Source organism: Onychomys torridus, chromosome 23 (assembly GCF_903995425.1).
Source record: "Onychomys torridus chromosome 23, mOncTor1.1, whole genome shotgun sequence".
NCBI lineage: Eukaryota > Metazoa > Chordata > Mammalia > Rodentia > Cricetidae > Onychomys > Onychomys torridus.
Genome location: NC_050465.1, coordinates 64,206,622 through 64,224,271, shown reverse-complemented (window position 1 = coordinate 64,224,271; position 17,650 = coordinate 64,206,622). Strand labels below are relative to the sequence as shown.

The 17,650-nt window shown below is 40.7% G+C and overlaps 1 protein-coding gene across 1 annotated transcript in view; it reads left to right on the top strand.

Annotated features, from left to right (window-relative positions):
• Positions 1–15,045, top strand: part of LOC118573046 (putative coiled-coil domain-containing protein 195) — a 50,669-nt gene extending 35,624 nt beyond the window's left edge. The window contains exon 3 of the mRNA XM_036173019.1: positions 14,919–15,045. Coding sequence (XP_036028912.1) covers positions 14,919–15,045 — 127 coding nt within the window. The remainder of the gene's footprint in view (positions 1–14,918) is intronic.
• Positions 15,046–17,650: the final 2,605 nt, after the last annotated feature.

The window sequence follows — 17,650 nt, the reverse complement described above, 5'->3', positions numbered from 1 at the left end:
GGAGCCCAGTCAATCTCCTAATGCCACTGCAAGGATATCCCCAAACAAACCAGTAGATGGCCTGTCATACCCACCCTTAGCAACATGAAAAAAATAAGTCATTGCTTTTAAGATACTGACTTTCGGGGTGCTTTGTTGAGCAGCAATAACGAACTGACACACCCATCCTTCATGTTTCAGGGAATCCTAGTTAAGGCAGGGTCCTGAGGTCTGTGGTAAGAAAAATGATGGCAGACCTGGGATTTAATCGAGGCAAATGAGTTGACAGCCTCTGTTATACTCTACCATCATCTCTTACATTTTACTTCACATGAGCATTTCGAAGTGTAAAGAAATCACATGCTTTTGGCCGGGCAGTGGTGGTGCATGCCTTTAATCCCAGTACTCAGGAGGCAGAGCCAGGTGGATCTCTTGTGAGTTTGAGGCCAACCTTGTCTACAGAGCAAGATCCAGGACAGGCACCAAAACTACACAGAGAAACCCTGTCTCGGAGAAAAAAAAAAAGAAAGAAAGAAAGAAAGAAAGAAAGGAAGGAAGGAAGGAAGGAAGGAAGGAAGGAAGGAAGGAAGAAAGAAAGAAAGAAAGAAAGAAAGAAAGAAAGAAAGAAAGAAAGAAAGAAAGAAAGAAAGAAAGAAAGAAAAAGAAAAATCACATGGTTTTAAAATAAAAAATGAGTTATCCTGCACAGCCAAGTTGTCATGTGTCCTATCTAGGAAAGGTTAGGTTGCTAGCTCTGTTTGAGATTGTCCCCTGTGTAACTGATAGTCTAATGGACTACAGTGTTTCTCTTCTGGGTGAATGCTGGTTGTGATAACATAGTGAGGAAATTTTTATATAACTTGCCTCCTTGAAACTCAGAACGAAAATTGAGTGTAACATTATATTTGTTATGACTACAGAACCAGAATGCTCAAATCCCCATACCAGATAATGAGAAATACTGCATGGTTGAAAAGCTTGCCTAAGAAACACAGAGCCTGGCCAACAGAGAAGTGGGTGCTGGGAATTCCCCACACAGTAAGAGAGACATTGCTGTGGGTAAAAGGGAGTAAATCTTTCCAGAGCATTAGCTCTGAGAACTTAGCAGTTACTCCTTGGGGGGAAAAAAAAAAAAAGAAAGAGAGAAATAGATAGGATTTGCATTGCCGTATAGCATCTTCCATAGTCCCAATAAAAAGACTTAATGAAGGCGCTTTGCACACCTGCCTGTTTACAAACCCTTTATAACTTTAACTTCAGTTTTAAGATATTTGATTTGATCCTTGGAGGTATAATGAGGTCTGTCTGAATGTCACCACTTTATGAAAGTAAAAACAGACATAGAAGTCCAGATTAAGAATTTGGCCAACTTCTAGCTTATGAATCATCCCAATTTCAAGAGATCATAATGAGACAGCCGAGGCATCTGATAATTCTGTACAAAGAAAGTATTAAGAGTATTTATTTCAAGTTTTTCTTTCTTCCATGGTTTCCTTAGTTATGTGTTCAGTACATCTGAAGTGAGTCCCTACATTTTCACCTTTAACAACAATTCCCAGAGATTCTTACGTGAGTGGTCCTTGAGCTGGGTGTTGGGAAATAATGAATTTTAAAACATGATGTATGCAGCAACCCCTGGTTACTGTTTGATTCTGGAAAAGTTTATCTCTAAGCTTAGAATCAATAACTCTGAGATGGGACTCATGATATTACCTTACTGATATGCTCTGGCTGACATCATTCAGTGGCCCTCCTGAAACAAGAGAAGAGTATTATTGAGGACCTTGTACATTTGAGATCAAGGAGTCAGCAGAGTGGATCCCTTCTTTCTTTCTTTCTTTCTTTCTTTCTTTCTTTCTTTCTTTCTTTCTTCTTTCTTTCTTTCTTTCTTTCTTTCTTCTTTCTTTCTTCTTTCTTTCTTTCTTCTTTCTTTCTTTCTTTCTTTCTTTCTTTCTTTCTTTCTTTCTTTCTTTTTTATTTTTATTTTTGAGCTGAGGATCAAACCCAGGGCCTTGCGCTTGCTAGGTAAGCGCTCTACCACTGAGCTAAATCCCCAACCCATGGATTCCCTTCTTAAGGCTACCGAAGAAAGTCTGTTGCAGGTCTCTCTCCCAGATTCTGGGAGTTTACTAGCCATCTTTAACATTCCTTGGCATATGAATCTCAGTCTTCCCCTTCACATAGTATTCCCCTACGTGGCTGCATCCAAATTTCTTCTAACCATCCTACTTTATAACCTCATCATAATTAATTGACCTTGCAGCAATCTCTCTTTCAAAGAAGGGAATATTTGAAAGTCCTGGATAGTAGATCAAGACATGAATTTTGGAGGAACACAGTTCAACTCATAGCAAGGACCCACCTTTTCAAAGCTACACTCAGAACTTTAAGGAAATAATACATAACTTATTTAGTACACGTGTCTGGCATTTATAAGCCATATTCAAAGCTGTGAATGCAGCTCAGTGGGAGTAGAGTACTTGTCTAGCATATTGTAGGGCCTGGGCACTAGAAATGACAAAATACTGGGCAGGGCATTGTAGTGCACATCTTTAATCCCAGATCTTTGTACGTTGGAAGCCAGCCTTCTCTACAGGGAGACTTCAAGGTAAAAGCCAGGGCTACACAGTGAGGCCCTGACTGAAGGGGAGGGAAAGGGGAAGAGAGAGAGACAGATACAGACAGAGGGACGGGGTGTGGGGTGTGGATAAGACAAGAGGGGAAATTAGAGGAGAGAGAATGTGAACAAATGATACCCAGTTATTGTGATATTATTTCATCTCCCCCAACATTCTCCCCTACAAAAGAACATACCCTACCAATGCCCAATGGGTCCAAAAGCTTCTGGAAAACAGCATCAGCCTTGATGCTCTTCTTGTTTTATAGGGCAAGTTTGTTTTTTTGTTTTTTTGTTTTTTTAATGCTGCTTTTAATTATATTGCTTAGGCCCCATGGTACTAAGTCTTTTCTAATCTTTTTCCTGTTGTATAATGGTTTTCCAGTTGTTTTTCAGGTTTTATTTACTTATTTATAATTCAACTAATAGGATTGTTGAATCCTTTGGAAATTAAGGTAATTTAAAGAGTTTATTGTTTAACTTAGTAATTAAATTCCCCATGTCCTCCCATAATGTGGCACTCCTTACTTCTTGCAAAGTAAAGACTTGCCATTAAAAAGTAAATAGAATTGCATAAGAGCAATTCTCAGAATAACTATCTCTCGTTATCCCCCAGCCAATTATCTACTTTGCATAGAAACAGGTAGGTAAGGTACTGGCTTTGCTTTAACCCTCTAGTAGCTTTTTGCAAGCCTGAAAACTCTCCAAATACACAATTTCTTGCCTGTCCAATCAGTCAGATAGAAGCAGGCATAATAGCTTGTTTTGTATGTGAAATTAACTAATTTGGTGGTGCCCACATTACAAAAAAAACAAAAAACAAAAAAACAAAAAACTATTTCTGAGCTTGGGCTGTAGCTTGATGGTAGAATGCTTGCTTAGCAAACAAGAGACCATTGGGTAAATCCCCAGGGTAAAAAAAAAATTAAAAAAAAAAAAAAAAAAAAAACCTAAAATTATTTCTGGTTGTATTTGTAAGAGTATTTTTGGAGGAGATTTGCATTTGAGTCAGTGGACCCAGTAAAGCAAATTGCACGCCCCCCCATCATGGATGGGCATCATCTAATCTGCTATGCATTGAAAGCCTAAAGAGAACAGAAGGTGGAGGTAGAGGAGAAAGTTGCTCATTTTTCCCTCCTCATTGCTTAAGCTTGGATATCTCATCTCATCCTCTCCAGCTTTCCTGTTGACAGTTACAATCAGTGCCCTTGATTCTCAGGCCTTCTGACTGAATTGCTCTGCCTGCCTTCCTAGGCCTCAACTTCTCAGACAGTAGACCATGTGACTTTACCACCATAACTGCATGATCCAATTTCTCATAATAAATTTTCTTTTTTATTATATATATATATATATATATATATATATATATTTATATATGTGTGTATATATTTATGTATATATATACATATATGTATATATGTGTGTGTGTTATATATATATATATATTGGTTTTTCGAGACAGGGTTTCTCTGTGTAGCTTTGGCACCTGTCCTGGAACTCACTCTGTAGTCCAGGCTGGCCTCAGACTCACAGAGATCCGCCTGCCTCTGCCTCCTGAGTACTGGGATTAAAAGCGTGCACCACCATGGGGTTGGGAATTTAGCTCAGTGGTAGAGCGCTTGCCTAGCAAGCACAAGGCCCGGTGTTCAATCCTCAACTCCAAAAAAAAAAAAAAAAAAAAGCATGCACCACCACCTCCCAGCTCATGTCTCTCTTGCTGGATCTGTTTCACTGGAGAATTATAACTAAATGAAATGTGTTTAAGGTTCCCATCAAGTTTTATATAGATTCCAGCTAAGGTCATTGGCACATGGTCTAAGTATATGTACTCACCAAACTCTTGCTATGCTGCATTGGTATCTATATTGGTAAAATAAAGAAAACTAGCAATTATTTGCATTTTATTTGTATCTTCCTACATAGTCCCTTAGCCAAACAACCTGGTAAGATAATTTAGGATGTGAGCCTCCCTTTGCTCCTTTATATATTTTGTTTGTTTGTTTGTTTGTTTGTTTTTCGAGACAGGGTTTCACTGTGCAGCCTTAGATGGCCTGGAATTCACTCTGTAGACCAACCAGGCTGGCCTCGAACTCACAGAGATCCACCTGGCTCTGCCTCCTGAGTGCTGGGATTAAAGGTTGTGCGTCACCACTGCCCAGCTCCTTTATCATTTTTTTACAGTCTAATTAAGGGATTGAATTTGGTTCTGTTTAGTAAGAAAAGATGTTTTTTGTTCACCACTGCAAATCCCAGTAGGTTTCAAGGACCTCGCCCGTTAAGGACCCCATCATCACCTTGTCTATTTTCATGGAACTACCCCTTCATGACCTAGATCATGTGACTAGATAGGCTGATCCCTGACCACAATAATTGCCTCAATTATCAATTCTGGAAGTCAAGAAGTTTCCAAGAGAATTGTCTCTAGTCCTTTTGTTAGAAGCTGTGATGCTAGCAGTGTGCGGTCAGTGTTACCACAGAGAGAATCCTGAGAATCCAACACAAAGAAAAATAGAACCAAGAACTAAAAATGATGTATTACTAATGGTGGTGTTGGATCCCTAGATCCAGCTGGTCCTGAAACACCATTGTTTCTCAGATATTTATGGGCACTAGTCTATGGCCTGGAATAATTTAATGGATGTTAACATTAATTTCTGAACATATCTTCAACATACATATAAACATATATGTATTGTAGCCAGATGTTTTCATTTCAATGTATATTTTGCTTTTCCTAATTTTGGTTGACTAATTTTCCACTTGTAATTAAGTATAGTCACCTCATTCCTTCACTGTATGAACTAATAATGTTACTGATTATCAATAAGATAGTAACAAGGACACTCAGATAAGAAGCAGAGATACTGAATTATAATATCCTTTGACTGTGTCCTGTCATAGAATGTTATTTTAAGATGTGTTACATTTGTTTATGCTGTGAAACATTTGTTAAATGATACAAAGATGTGTTGTATTCTTTTGTGTTGCATTTGTTTAATACTGTGAAGCTGTGTTACTTTGCCTGTCTAAAACACCTGTCTAATTCAGGTCTAATAAAGAACTGAATGGCCAATAGCAAGGCAGGAGAAAGGATGGGTAGGGTTGGCAGGCAGATAGAATAAATAAGAGAAATCTGTAAGGGGAAAAAGAAGAAAGAGCAAGAGAACAAGGAGAGAAGGATGCTAGGGGCCAGCCACCCAGCCACCCAGCCATCAATGGAGTAAGAGCAAAAGTAAAATAGACAGAAGTAAGAAAAGGAAAAAGCCCAGAGGCAAAAGGTCAATGGGATAATTTAAAGTTAAGAAAAGCTGGCAAGTAACAAGCCAAGCTAAGACCAGGCACTTATAATTAAGAATAACCCTCCATGAGTGATTTGTTTGGGAGCTGGGTGGTGAGCCCCCAAAAGAGCAAAGAGCCAAAAGAGTAAAGAATTAAAAAAACAGCAACAACCACAACAGTCCCCACTGCTAAGATTGTACAGTGACTTCATAAAATGTCAGTGGAGGTCTAAAGAGTATGTGTTCTGGGAAAAACCGAGTAATTTTACAAATCAGCTCATCTCCTTTCCTTTCTGCCTTTACTGTCTCAGATCTGGTCCCCCAGAAGAAGACCTCAAGATGGGGGTTCATTTACAGGAAATGACTTAGAGGGAAAGAAAAATGATTAGAAAAAAAGAACTATGGAAGGAAAGCAAGCAAGGTGCAATTCCAGGCAGTGACTTGTGGGCTGGGGCTGTAATTTCAGCCTGATCCTGCTGAGACACTCTGGAGTGTAGGTTCCAAGTGATAGTTGCTCCTGTTGGAGTCAAGGTGATTTGGTTTTTCAGATTCTTCCCTCTTTTTATGATAGTCCACAAGGGTCATGAGTTCTATAAACTGGCAAAGTTCTCTAGTCCCTCCAGGATGATGACTGCACACCACAGCTGCTAGACACAAAAGTACACATAGGGAAAAGAATTTTCAGAAATAGTATAGTACAAAGGGACCCACTACCATCTGGGCAGACCCAAATGTTATCTTTTGCACCCACCAGACTTTTCTACCACCAATAGCTTTAGGGGAGGTGGTTCTTAAAGTTATACTTAAAGCAATGAGGAGACAGAATAGTATTTGCATTGATCAAACATTGTTCTTAATTTTCTACAATCAATTTAACGCCTACTCTTCAGCAATACTAAAAGAAAAGTCAATATTCTAAGCTTCTTGGGATGTCCATGGTCGGCTGAACTTCAGTAATTCAACAGGTGCATTACAACAAAAATCCTGATATCCCCATTGCCACCTCTTCTGGCTACTGAGGTCAGGAACATTGAAAAGTTCCCAAAGTTATTCCAGGGCCTTGTCTGCAAGTCACAAAATTCTCTCAGGGAAGAGGGGGCAGATCTTAGATGGTTCCCACCTAACTTATAAATGGAGAACATTTTTATGCCATATTCTACCTCAGCCTTCAATATTTTGTACATATGAAAACACATGTGTTTAGATCATCACAGAACATTGTACATTTACCATGGACCAAAAACTATGAGCTTATTTTAAATCTTGTCAAGCTTGACCATGACCTGAAGGTATGATTAAAAAAAAAAAAAGGCCAGGCAGTGGTGGCGCACACCTATAATCCCAGCACTCGGAGGCAGAGGCAGGTGGATTTCTGTGAGTTCAAGGCCAGCCTAGTCTACAGAGCTAGTCCAGGACAGGCTCCAAAGCTACAGAGAAATCCTATCTTGAAAAATCAAAAAAAAAAAAAGGTAGATTTATGTATACTCACATACTTTCCTAAGGAAATGATCCGTTTCTTCTCTCTTACAGAAGAACTCAACCTTTATGTATAAGATCCATCTTTCAAGCATTATACTCTACAGCAAGAAGAGCAGAAAAAGCACAAGGTGGAATAAGGAAACCAACAGAGCGATTCAGGTAATTCTTTTGAAAAGCTTTCTTTCTTTGGCTAAGTCTGGTTGGAATAATGGGATTCAAGTACACACTGTCGATCTCCATTTCCTGAAAAAGTGAAGACATTTGCAGGAGTGGGGAGCAAATGTCAAGTGAGAGTTGCAGATCTCCACTCAGATGGAAATCATAACTAGGAAAAGAATAGCCCCTTAGTCTATTGGGCCTTTGAGTGCCAGGGGCTTGCAAGCTGGGCTTCCAAAGCCACCAGTTTATAGCAACAAACACTGAGAACCAGCGGCTCATGGCTCTAGGCTGTAAATGCCAGAGACTTACTGCTCAAAGCAGCAGTTCTCAACCTGTGGATCTCGACCCCTTTGAGGATCAAGTGGCCCTTTCACAGGGGTTGCATATCAGATATCCTGCATATCACCTATCTACATCATCACAATTCATAACAGCAAAATTACAGTTTTGAAGTAGCAACAAAAACATTTTATGGTTGAGGGTCACCAACTGTATTAAAAGAACTGTCTTAAAGGGTCACAGCAGTAGAAAGGTTGGGAACCACTGCTCTAGAGTCTAGAGTCCAGACCTTGAGTACCAGTGGCTCAGTACCCTACAGCTAGAGTTACAGCTCTGAGTGCTGGGGTACTGGGTGACTTGCTAGATCTATGCAACTCTTCTAGCAGCTAGAATATGTGGTTCCTCTGAAGTCTTGGCTTTCTTTGCAGTCCCTCATAGTCTCCACAACCTCTGCTTCCTGAAGCTCTCTAGAGCTCTTCAGTTGTGGGATCCCACAGAGGCCTCCTAGTGAGAAATTACTCAGGGTCTGAGAATCTGAGCTTGCTTTATCCAGCAGGGCTGCATAATGGATGATTCGGCCACAGACATGTTTACAGGTGTTTGAAAGGGTCTGCACATGGCTGTATGGTGTGCTTTGATTTTGCAAGAGGGAGCTCTTTTGCCTCTCCCCTTGGCATATTATAAAAATCCCTTTTCAATAATGGACAAGGCTGTTTGGTATTGACCCAAGCACTCCTGAAGTTATCCTGTGTGTCTTTCTTCTCATTGGTTAGGTCTCTCTTTCTATCTGATATTTCCTCATTCCTCTCTCCTCAGAAGGTGGGAGCTGGACGCTCATGTTCAGTCCCCCTCTGGATGTTGCTGCTGGGAGTACCTGGGGCTGGCAGCCAGGAAAATCACCCACTAGTCTTTATTATAGAAAGATCAGAAATGGGCAATAAAAACATTCCCAAGAGACTTTATTGAGACCTAATGTTGCAACATGCTGTGGGGTCAGAGGCAACTAGGTAGAACTCAGGGAGGAAATTTTCCAAAATAACTCAAGGGGAAAGAGACTGCTGCTGATCATATATCCAGCCAGTCACCTATACACAGGAGCCATTATGGGTCAGGGAGGTGCTCCTTCCAACTGGAGTGGAGACTACTCTAATGAGATCCAGGCTCATCCAGAGTAGCAGCTGCACGTAGAGTTATCCAGGGGTCATCTCAAGCTGCTATGGGCTGTGACCCAAATAAAATCTTTCCTCATGCAAGGTACATGAAGCGAGTGGGACCAAAGTCGGATACTCTCAAGCAAACAAAACCTTGGTTTGTCCTGGTGGCTGTGACTGCCACAGAGATTTCCTGAAGTCTTCTCTAGTGTCTGTGGTTTGAAGTTTTCTTGAGCAGCTATGGAGTGTTCAAGATAAGCTGTTGCTGCCAAGAAATAAAGAAATGAAGAAAGGAAGGAAAGGATGGAGGGAGGGAGGGAGGGAGGAAAAAAGAAAGAGAGAGAAAAAGAAAAAAGAAAGAGAGAGAGAGAAAGAAAGAAAGAAAGAAAGAAAGAAAGAAAGAAAGAAAGAAAGATGTTTGACATCGGCACTGTCCCCATGAAAATGAAGGCTTTGGAGCTCTGCTTTCAGGAGCTGAAGCAGTACTGCTCACAGTCCTCTTGGACTCAGTCCCTGAAGGAGAGGGCAGCAGCACGCCACCTGGCCTCCACTTGCCTTAAAGTAATCATTGCTCAGGAGCAGCTGCTATGGTGCCTGCGAAGAGGAAAAGAGTGACAGTTGTCAATCAAGAAGCTAGACTGCCAGCAATTGAAATCTTCCATCTTTCAAAGGGAAAAAAGGTTTTAGGTGTGCTACAGCTAAGATTAAATGGGCACTTGACAATTTTTTCAGCAAATTTTTCTAATCACTTAACGTCTGGGCAAGGAACCTTGGGAGGGTTGGGTACTCCCTGAGCTGCCAACACGGTTTTTCTCTTGATCCCCTTTGCTTTCTATCAAGATCATAGTCTTAGTCCATAAATCTATGTCACAATGTCTCAGAATAAAAGGTGGACATTTCTTCTTTATCGGAGCCGAACATTAATAAGAAGACAGCCCCATTGAAATCACGCATAGCTGTCCTCTTGGGTTTCAGAGTTCCGGTTTCCAGACTACTATTCTCCTGGCTCTCATTAACTCTTCTGTGACCCCTCTACTCCATCAGAACTGAGCCAACACCAACAGGCTCTGAAGCACTCAGGACAAGTCTGAAACCCTTTTTCACTTTTTCAAAGATCAAATCACACACTTTAATACAGTTGTATATTAAATCTATTTATAGTTTTGTAAAAGTATTTCAGAGTATAGTCAAAAATGTATCTATAATCCTTATAGTCTATAAATATACTTGATCATGTTATTTATAATAATTACTTATAATACACACATTTATTTGTAATATGTGTACTATCTATAATATGTAACATTAGAAATATAATTTAAAATTATGTTACATATGTTGTTTTATTTTGGTATTATGCATATGTATACAGGCAGTTAGTTGCAAGGCAGAACAAATGTCACCAAGTTGTGTGTTGTCTTGGTGTGGCTCAGAGTTACTTGCTCCAAAGGACTTAAGCTGTTCTGAGAATGGTGTTGAACTAATGAATCCATCCTTGAGGGGCCTGCTTTCATTCCTCAAGCTACACTGCAATATGCTCCTTAAACTCAACGCTATCTGGCTGCCCTCATGAAAGTCCCCCAACCATAACATAAGAAAGTGATTTGCCATCCAAATCTCATCAGAATGCAAACATCAGGGGGAAGTGAAGACAGTCGGTCACTGGGTTCCAGGGGAGTGCCAAGGAATTCAAATTCCATCCAACTTAAGCTTTGCCTGTGAACAAAGGTCTTGCAACAAACACATCCTGGACTGATGCAGACACCGTCACACTATGATAAACATTTTGACAAGGTGTCTTATGCGTTGGCCATAAGAATATGTGTGGCTGTTGCTATGCCTGTGGTGAACACTTACGGCATCATTCATTGTACCTTGAGCCATTGGTTACTGGGTCAATCAGTTTCACATATGCTATCTAGATTAGTTGAGTTTGTTGGAAGCGGGGAACAAGGTGCAGCGTGGTACACAAAGGGCTGTCTGTGTTTCATTATTTATCACAAAGTGTGTCCCAGGCTTTTCACAACCTCATTAACTGGGTCTGTAACAACTGTCCTTTCTTCATAAGAGAGTGACAATGTCAAACACAACAGACTAGTCTTTATGTCATTTTAAATGCTTGTTAAATACTAAATGGCTTCACTACCAAGAGATAATATTTATAGGGTGCAGAGAGGTAGCTCAGTTGGTAAAGGACCTGCCATGCAAACATGAGAATCTGAGTTCGGATCCCCAGCACCCATGTCAAAAAATAAAAACTGCAGGTGTGAAGTAGGGCGGATCTCTGAATCTCATTGGCAACCCATCCTAGCTGAACTGAAATCAGCTGCAGGTTCAAAGACCCCTTGTCAAAAAAAAAAAAAAAAAAAAAAAAAAAACCAGAAAGAAGGAAGGAACAAAGGAAAGATACAGCCCCTGCATTGACCCCTAGCCTCTGCACAAATGAGCATACTCTTACACTAACAAGTACACATACTACACACAACACAACACAGAAAGAGACAGAGAGGGGCAGACAGACAGAAAGAGCACAATACACACAAAAATGTTTATCAATTCAGGTTAGTAATCATTTTATCCAATATCCTTTAGGATCAACAGAGACAGCCCTGAGTCATTTTTGAGTGACACTTTTCTTTATTAGTACAACCTCTAGGGAATATAAAGTAGGTAATACTTGTTGGCATGTTATTTAAGTTGCAGTGATATTTAGTCCCCAAAAGAGTATTCTCAGGCCTGCCTGGATCCTTGATGAGACCTTCCATGCATCTTGTTAAGGTCAAGTCAGTGGCTCAATGTTTCTGTGCTTTGTCAAAAAAGATGCTTTTTCTCCTGGCCATGTACATCTGTATCTAAGTGCTTCATCTTACAAGTCAATTTCATTTCCTGCCTTTAGGCTCTCTGGTTTTCACTTTCCTGATGCTACGTCTTATTTACTGACTCTATACCTGACTCTTAGAATTTATGGTCTGGGGAGAATTGCCAGCCAAGACTCAATCAGCCATCCATTTGCAGCTCACTTAGTGTGAGAAACCAAAGAAACATTCAGAAGTATGGCATCATGAAAGAAATGTGGTTTTGTTTTTGTTTTCTCTCCTCTTGATTGCAGTTTTCCACATGCTAATAGTAATTAACAAAAAACTGGGTGTGATTGCCTACAGAGTTCCACCTCGTACCCATTACCAAATGATCAGGGCTTTGCTGAGCCATGGAGATGGAATAGCAGCAACATTTGCACACCACATGCTTGCTACTACAGACATAAATCATAGACTCTGAAAGGCGTGTCTGGAGCTGATGATGTCATCCACTCTGAAATGAATACACTAGAGGCGGTCTGGTCAAAGTGGACATGTATCGTCAGTGTGTGTGAGTTTCATAAGGAAGTATATTTTGAGCGAAGACATCCTGTTTAAATTTCGATGTTCAGCCTGGTCTCCAAAGCGAGTTCCAGGAAAGGCACAAAGCTACACAGAGAAACCCTGTCTCGAAAAACAAAACAAAACAAAATTCGCTGTTGTTTTTACCCCATTTAGGCTTTCACAAATGTTTATTAATTACCACCTACATTGTATCTTCAAAAAGATTTCTTCTATTCTCTTGCTAAATCCCTCCATCTTTCTTGTCTTTAATCATACAGCTTGTTAATACTAGGACTTTCCTAAACAGACAGAATAAGATGAAATCTAAGGAAAATTTAGTGGCCTTGATATTTCGATACAGTCTAGTCTTGACAACGTAACCAAATTATAAAGACGATGTTAAAACAGTTGCTTGTGTAGCCATGACAGAGTGCAAGAAATGTGCCACCTCTTGCTAATTAACTGTTGTTTCTTTTGTTGACTGATTTTTAATGTCCTGCTTATGAGAGGGATTTGTCATTAAAGATCTGCTGCTTTATTCAATTAGTGTGATGAGAAAGCCTCAGAAGGGAGGTAAACTGGATTGTCTAATTACCTAAATTGTACTAATTAGCCCCACGTGGTAAAGCCTTTGCAAACCCTAGATTCATGGCCTTTCAAATTAGGAGTTTCTTGCATTTGCAAAGTCCTCATGAAGGGGGATTCTCACCAGCAGACATGAGGCAGGGTTCACAACTATCCTTTTATTGTGACCTCTAGAGGGCGGGCCTTCCTAATCTTAATAGGTTCTGGGTCTATGGACAAGAGCCGGCATGCTCACCCAGTCTCAAACTAGGTCACCATTGTCTGTGAAGACTACACAAAAAGGAAACCGGTCTCTATCGCTCCAAAGTTCCATGTAGACAAAAAGGAAAACTGTCTGTATAGCTCCCATGTTTCCTGTGGCACACCAACAACCCGGTTTTGACTTCTCACACCATCCTTTTCCGTTTTCATCCCTTCATCCATGTAATGTTGATTGAAGTTCCGTCTATCTATATGCTGAACCAGGCCACCTTCCCCACGGGACTTCATTTTATCGTGTTCTGTACAGACATAGTAACTCATTAGATGTCCCATCCCTAGCCTCCTCTTCCTGAATTTTACTTGGTTTTGTTTTTACACACTTAGGTTTTACTGCATGGAAAAAAACAAAAATCAAATCATTACTAGCAAGCAACATGCCACCTAGTAAATGATGGCTAGCCACCTATTATGAACACATACAATATGTAATACCTATTCTTCACGAGTCGAAGTCCTCAAATCATTTTCCAACGGACTTAATTCTTGGCAAAGACAGAATTGAACCTCCAAGTTTTAAAACGTTCACCTGAGATTCAGTTGCGAACACATCCCCAGTCTAGAATTGCACCAGTCTCCCCACGTATGTAAGCACACATGTCTGCTGAGCATGAAGAATCAATTGTTTTAGTGCTCTCCCCAACCCCCACACCAACCTGGCAAAACTGTCTCAGATGGCTTGAAAAATCCTGAACTTTGATTTCAGACCAGGCTCTATTGAGTATGTATAAATTCATATTCTGGGACTAGATAACCTAAACTGAAATTTCGGCACCCCCCCCCTCAACACCACTTATGAGCTTGATACAAATTATCTGACCCTACTGAGCCCCACTTTTACCTTCGAAACTGGATGATATGCCTCATGGGTAGGGTTTACATAAATAGCTCTATGTGAAGCACTTATAGTATCTGGTCAATACTCCATACATATGAATCCTTCCTGTTCTTGAGGACAGAGCCAAGAAAGAGGATTACAAGGGAGGTACTTTGGCTTGAAAAGAAGATGTGTACATCAATTAAGCTTAATAGTGAAATATCTCACTTAAAGAGTCCAATGTGTGTTGGGTTTTTAAAGGTGATGTGATTTCCATGGGTTCATAATACTGTGGTTCATAGACAAGGAAGAAAGTCTACCTAGTTTATTATTAGTCATACATGAATTTCATTCAAAAGACATATCCCATCCCTGACACCTTGCAGTAAAATTAAAACGTCTATTTCTTTTTGTTTGTTTGGTTTTTTGTTTTTGTTTTTGTTTTTGTTTTTCGAGACAGGGTTTCTCTGTGTAGCTTTGGCACCTTTCCTGGAACTCACTCATATTCCAGGCTGGCCTCAAACTCACAGAGATCTGCCTGCCTCTGCCTCCCAAATGCTGGAATTAAAGGCGTGTGCCACCACTGGCCGGTGACTATTTCTTTTTTCTTTTTTTTTTTAATTTTTTAAGGATACTTCAAAAATCAAAACTGTCCTTGAAGAAAAAGAAAAAAATTCTGTTGCACCAGTTGTAGAATATTCTGTAGAACATTTCATGGAATTCAGTATTTCATCTCAATATCCCAAGCTAACTAGCCACTCTATGGCACTCTCTGTCTTCAACAGCTTGGTCTACATTTCAGGCTAACGCCTTTCCTTCAGAACAGTGGTGCCCATCTTCAGTTCCAGGGGTACCTCCTAGCAAATAGTGTGCCTGAGAGTAAGCCTGCGGCACACCTACACAAGTTACTCAGCCTCTATTTACTTGCCTTCTGATGGTCTTTATACTTAGAGCATCTGTCAACAAAGCAAATGACCAAGGGGACAAACCCTGCAACCAGCTGCTGGAGGTGACATCATGGGTGCGTCCTCCTGGCAGGACTGCAGACCCTCCGTTGTTCGCTTCAAGTTACACTTAGATGGAACTTTGTATGATTATTAGTCTGTGTATCAGCACATCCATCTTTGACGGTCTTCCATGTGCAGCTTTAAGCATCTTTTTTTATGTGAAATTGGTTTTGGGTTATAAGTAGAGGTAGATGGCCCCCTGTGTATATAATTGGCTCTACTGATCAAGCTAAGCTTTCATGAAGGCATGAACGTTTGTCACAATCACGTAATGTACACCGGTAACTCAGTGCTTTCTGTGGCAGCCTTTAATTTATGCTTCTAATTTCATTTCTAAAGTTACCTTCTCATAATGGCATATGAATTCTCATGTGAATTTTCCCCTTTAAAAATCACTGCAGTTTTCTTAGCCTTGTCACCACTGACACATTGAACCTGGTGATTCTTTACTGTAGTTGCTATCCTATGCGTTATAGGATGTTCTGAAACATCCCTGGTCTCTACACTTGCATGTCAGTAACAAACTCCTCCCCTGGGTTGTAAAAAGTGTCTCCAAACACTACTAAATATCCCTCAGCAGGGCAAAATGGTACCTTGCTAGGAACCATTTATCTGGTCATCCCTGAATGAGATGTCCATATCACCCCTCGAAGGCCCAGTGAACATCATGAAAGAGGGGGAAGAAGGAACATATAAGCTGGAGGAAGAGAAGTGTTGTCAAAAACCATCTTCCAGTCGGGCAATAGTGACGCACGCCTTTAATCCCAGCACTTGGGAGGCAGAGGCAGGTGGATCTCTGTGAGTTTGAGGCCAGCCTAGTCTACAGATTGAGTTCCAGGACAGGCTCCAAAGCTACACTGAGAAACCCTGTCTCAAAAAAAAATAAATAAATAAAAGTCGTACCCGTCAACATTATATTATGGAGGCAAAGGGCTCACAAGGCCCCCACCATCCCTGAGGAATTGTAGGCCATGAATGGAAAGGAAGAAAAATCCATGGGAGTGGAGGATGACTGAGGGAGAGTAATGGGGTGCACATGATCAAAATGCTCTGCGTGCGTGTATAAAGATGTCATAATAAAACCAATTATTGGGGGCTAGAGAGATGGCTCAGGGGTTAAGAGTACTGGCTGCTTGATACAATGGGGAGGGGCTAGGCTCTCCTTCAACTTGGTATGCCAGATTTTGTTGACTACCATGGGAGGCCTTACCCACTCGGAGGAGTGGATGGGGACAGGGTGGGAGGGAGGTGAGGAGATGGGAGAAGGGAGGGAGGGGGGACTGGGGTTGGTATGTAAAATGGAAAAAAATTTTAATAAATAAACATATTTAATAATAAAAAAAAAGTACTGGCTGCCCAGAGGACCCGAGTTCAATTCCTAGCATCTACATGGCAGTTCACAACTGTTTGTAACTCCAGTTCCAGGGAATCTGACACACTAACACAAACATATACGCAGGCAAAACACTCATGCACATAACAAATGAAAATAAATCTTTAAAAAATAAATAAACTAAAATAAAACCAATTATTATGTATACTGTGAAGGGGCCCAGAACAGCTTGACCACACAGCAGCCATGACAGGCTTAGGGGCCTAGACACAGCTTCTGTGACAGGCTTACTGGCAGGCAACACCCAGATCCAGAAAAAGCCTTAAGCTGATACCACCCAAGGATCTACCCAGGGGTGAGGAAGTACCTGACATCCTAAACATTCCAACCATTAGATAAGGTGGCCAGATGTCCTTGGGTCTAGCACACAACTATTTTTTGTTTTACAGATACCCCTAGATAACTGTCAGCTAATCAGGGTCCTGGACCCTGGAAATCCCCTCACCCCAACCTCTCCTATGATAAAAACTCTGTCCCACCTGAGCTCAGGGCTCTCTGCTCTCACCGCTGTGTAATAAAGGTTTTACATGAGGGATTCATCTCCATGGTGGTCTTTTAGGGGTCCTCGAGATCTGGGCATAACATACACCTAATATATAATAATAAAAACTTTCAAAAAACCAAAAGAATCATTCACCAACTGGCATTGTCCTATAAGTTTTAAATTATATTTGATGTTTATTATTTTCAATTTAAGCAATAAACATTAAAGAATCTTTTTCCTCTTTATTTTACTTTGCTTTTTTTTCTGTCAATAGATGGATGATCATTATACAAAAATCATGAAGCCTTAATTGGGCCTTGTTGAGTTATAAAAACTACAAGCTAATGGCTGAGTGATAATGGAAGTCATCCATTAATGAACCAGCACTGTCTACACACCTGTTCTCCCATTCAGCTTATCTATGCACGTCCATTATCTGACTGTAGCCAAGTCTTCCTGCTTTCAGAATGTGAGCAGGCTCACAAGAGCCTTGAGACAAAAGCAAGCAGTTGCCTAACTGTGGATGATGCGTAGCTATGCATAGCAGGTGCAGTTCGGGATCCAGGAAGCTGTGGGACTTAACAATACAGCCTCTGTGTATCCTGATTGCTGAAGTAAAAACAACCTGTATATTCAAAGTGCAGACATGTGTGGTATTGGGGCCAGCCTCAGAGGAGGTTATTACATATACCTAGGTCACCTTGGGTCAAATGCCACCATCTTTTAAATGTCCTACCCTGGAGCAGCTTCTGAGTACAATTTTCCTGGTCCTGTCTGCTTCAGGGCTTCTGATGCTTAA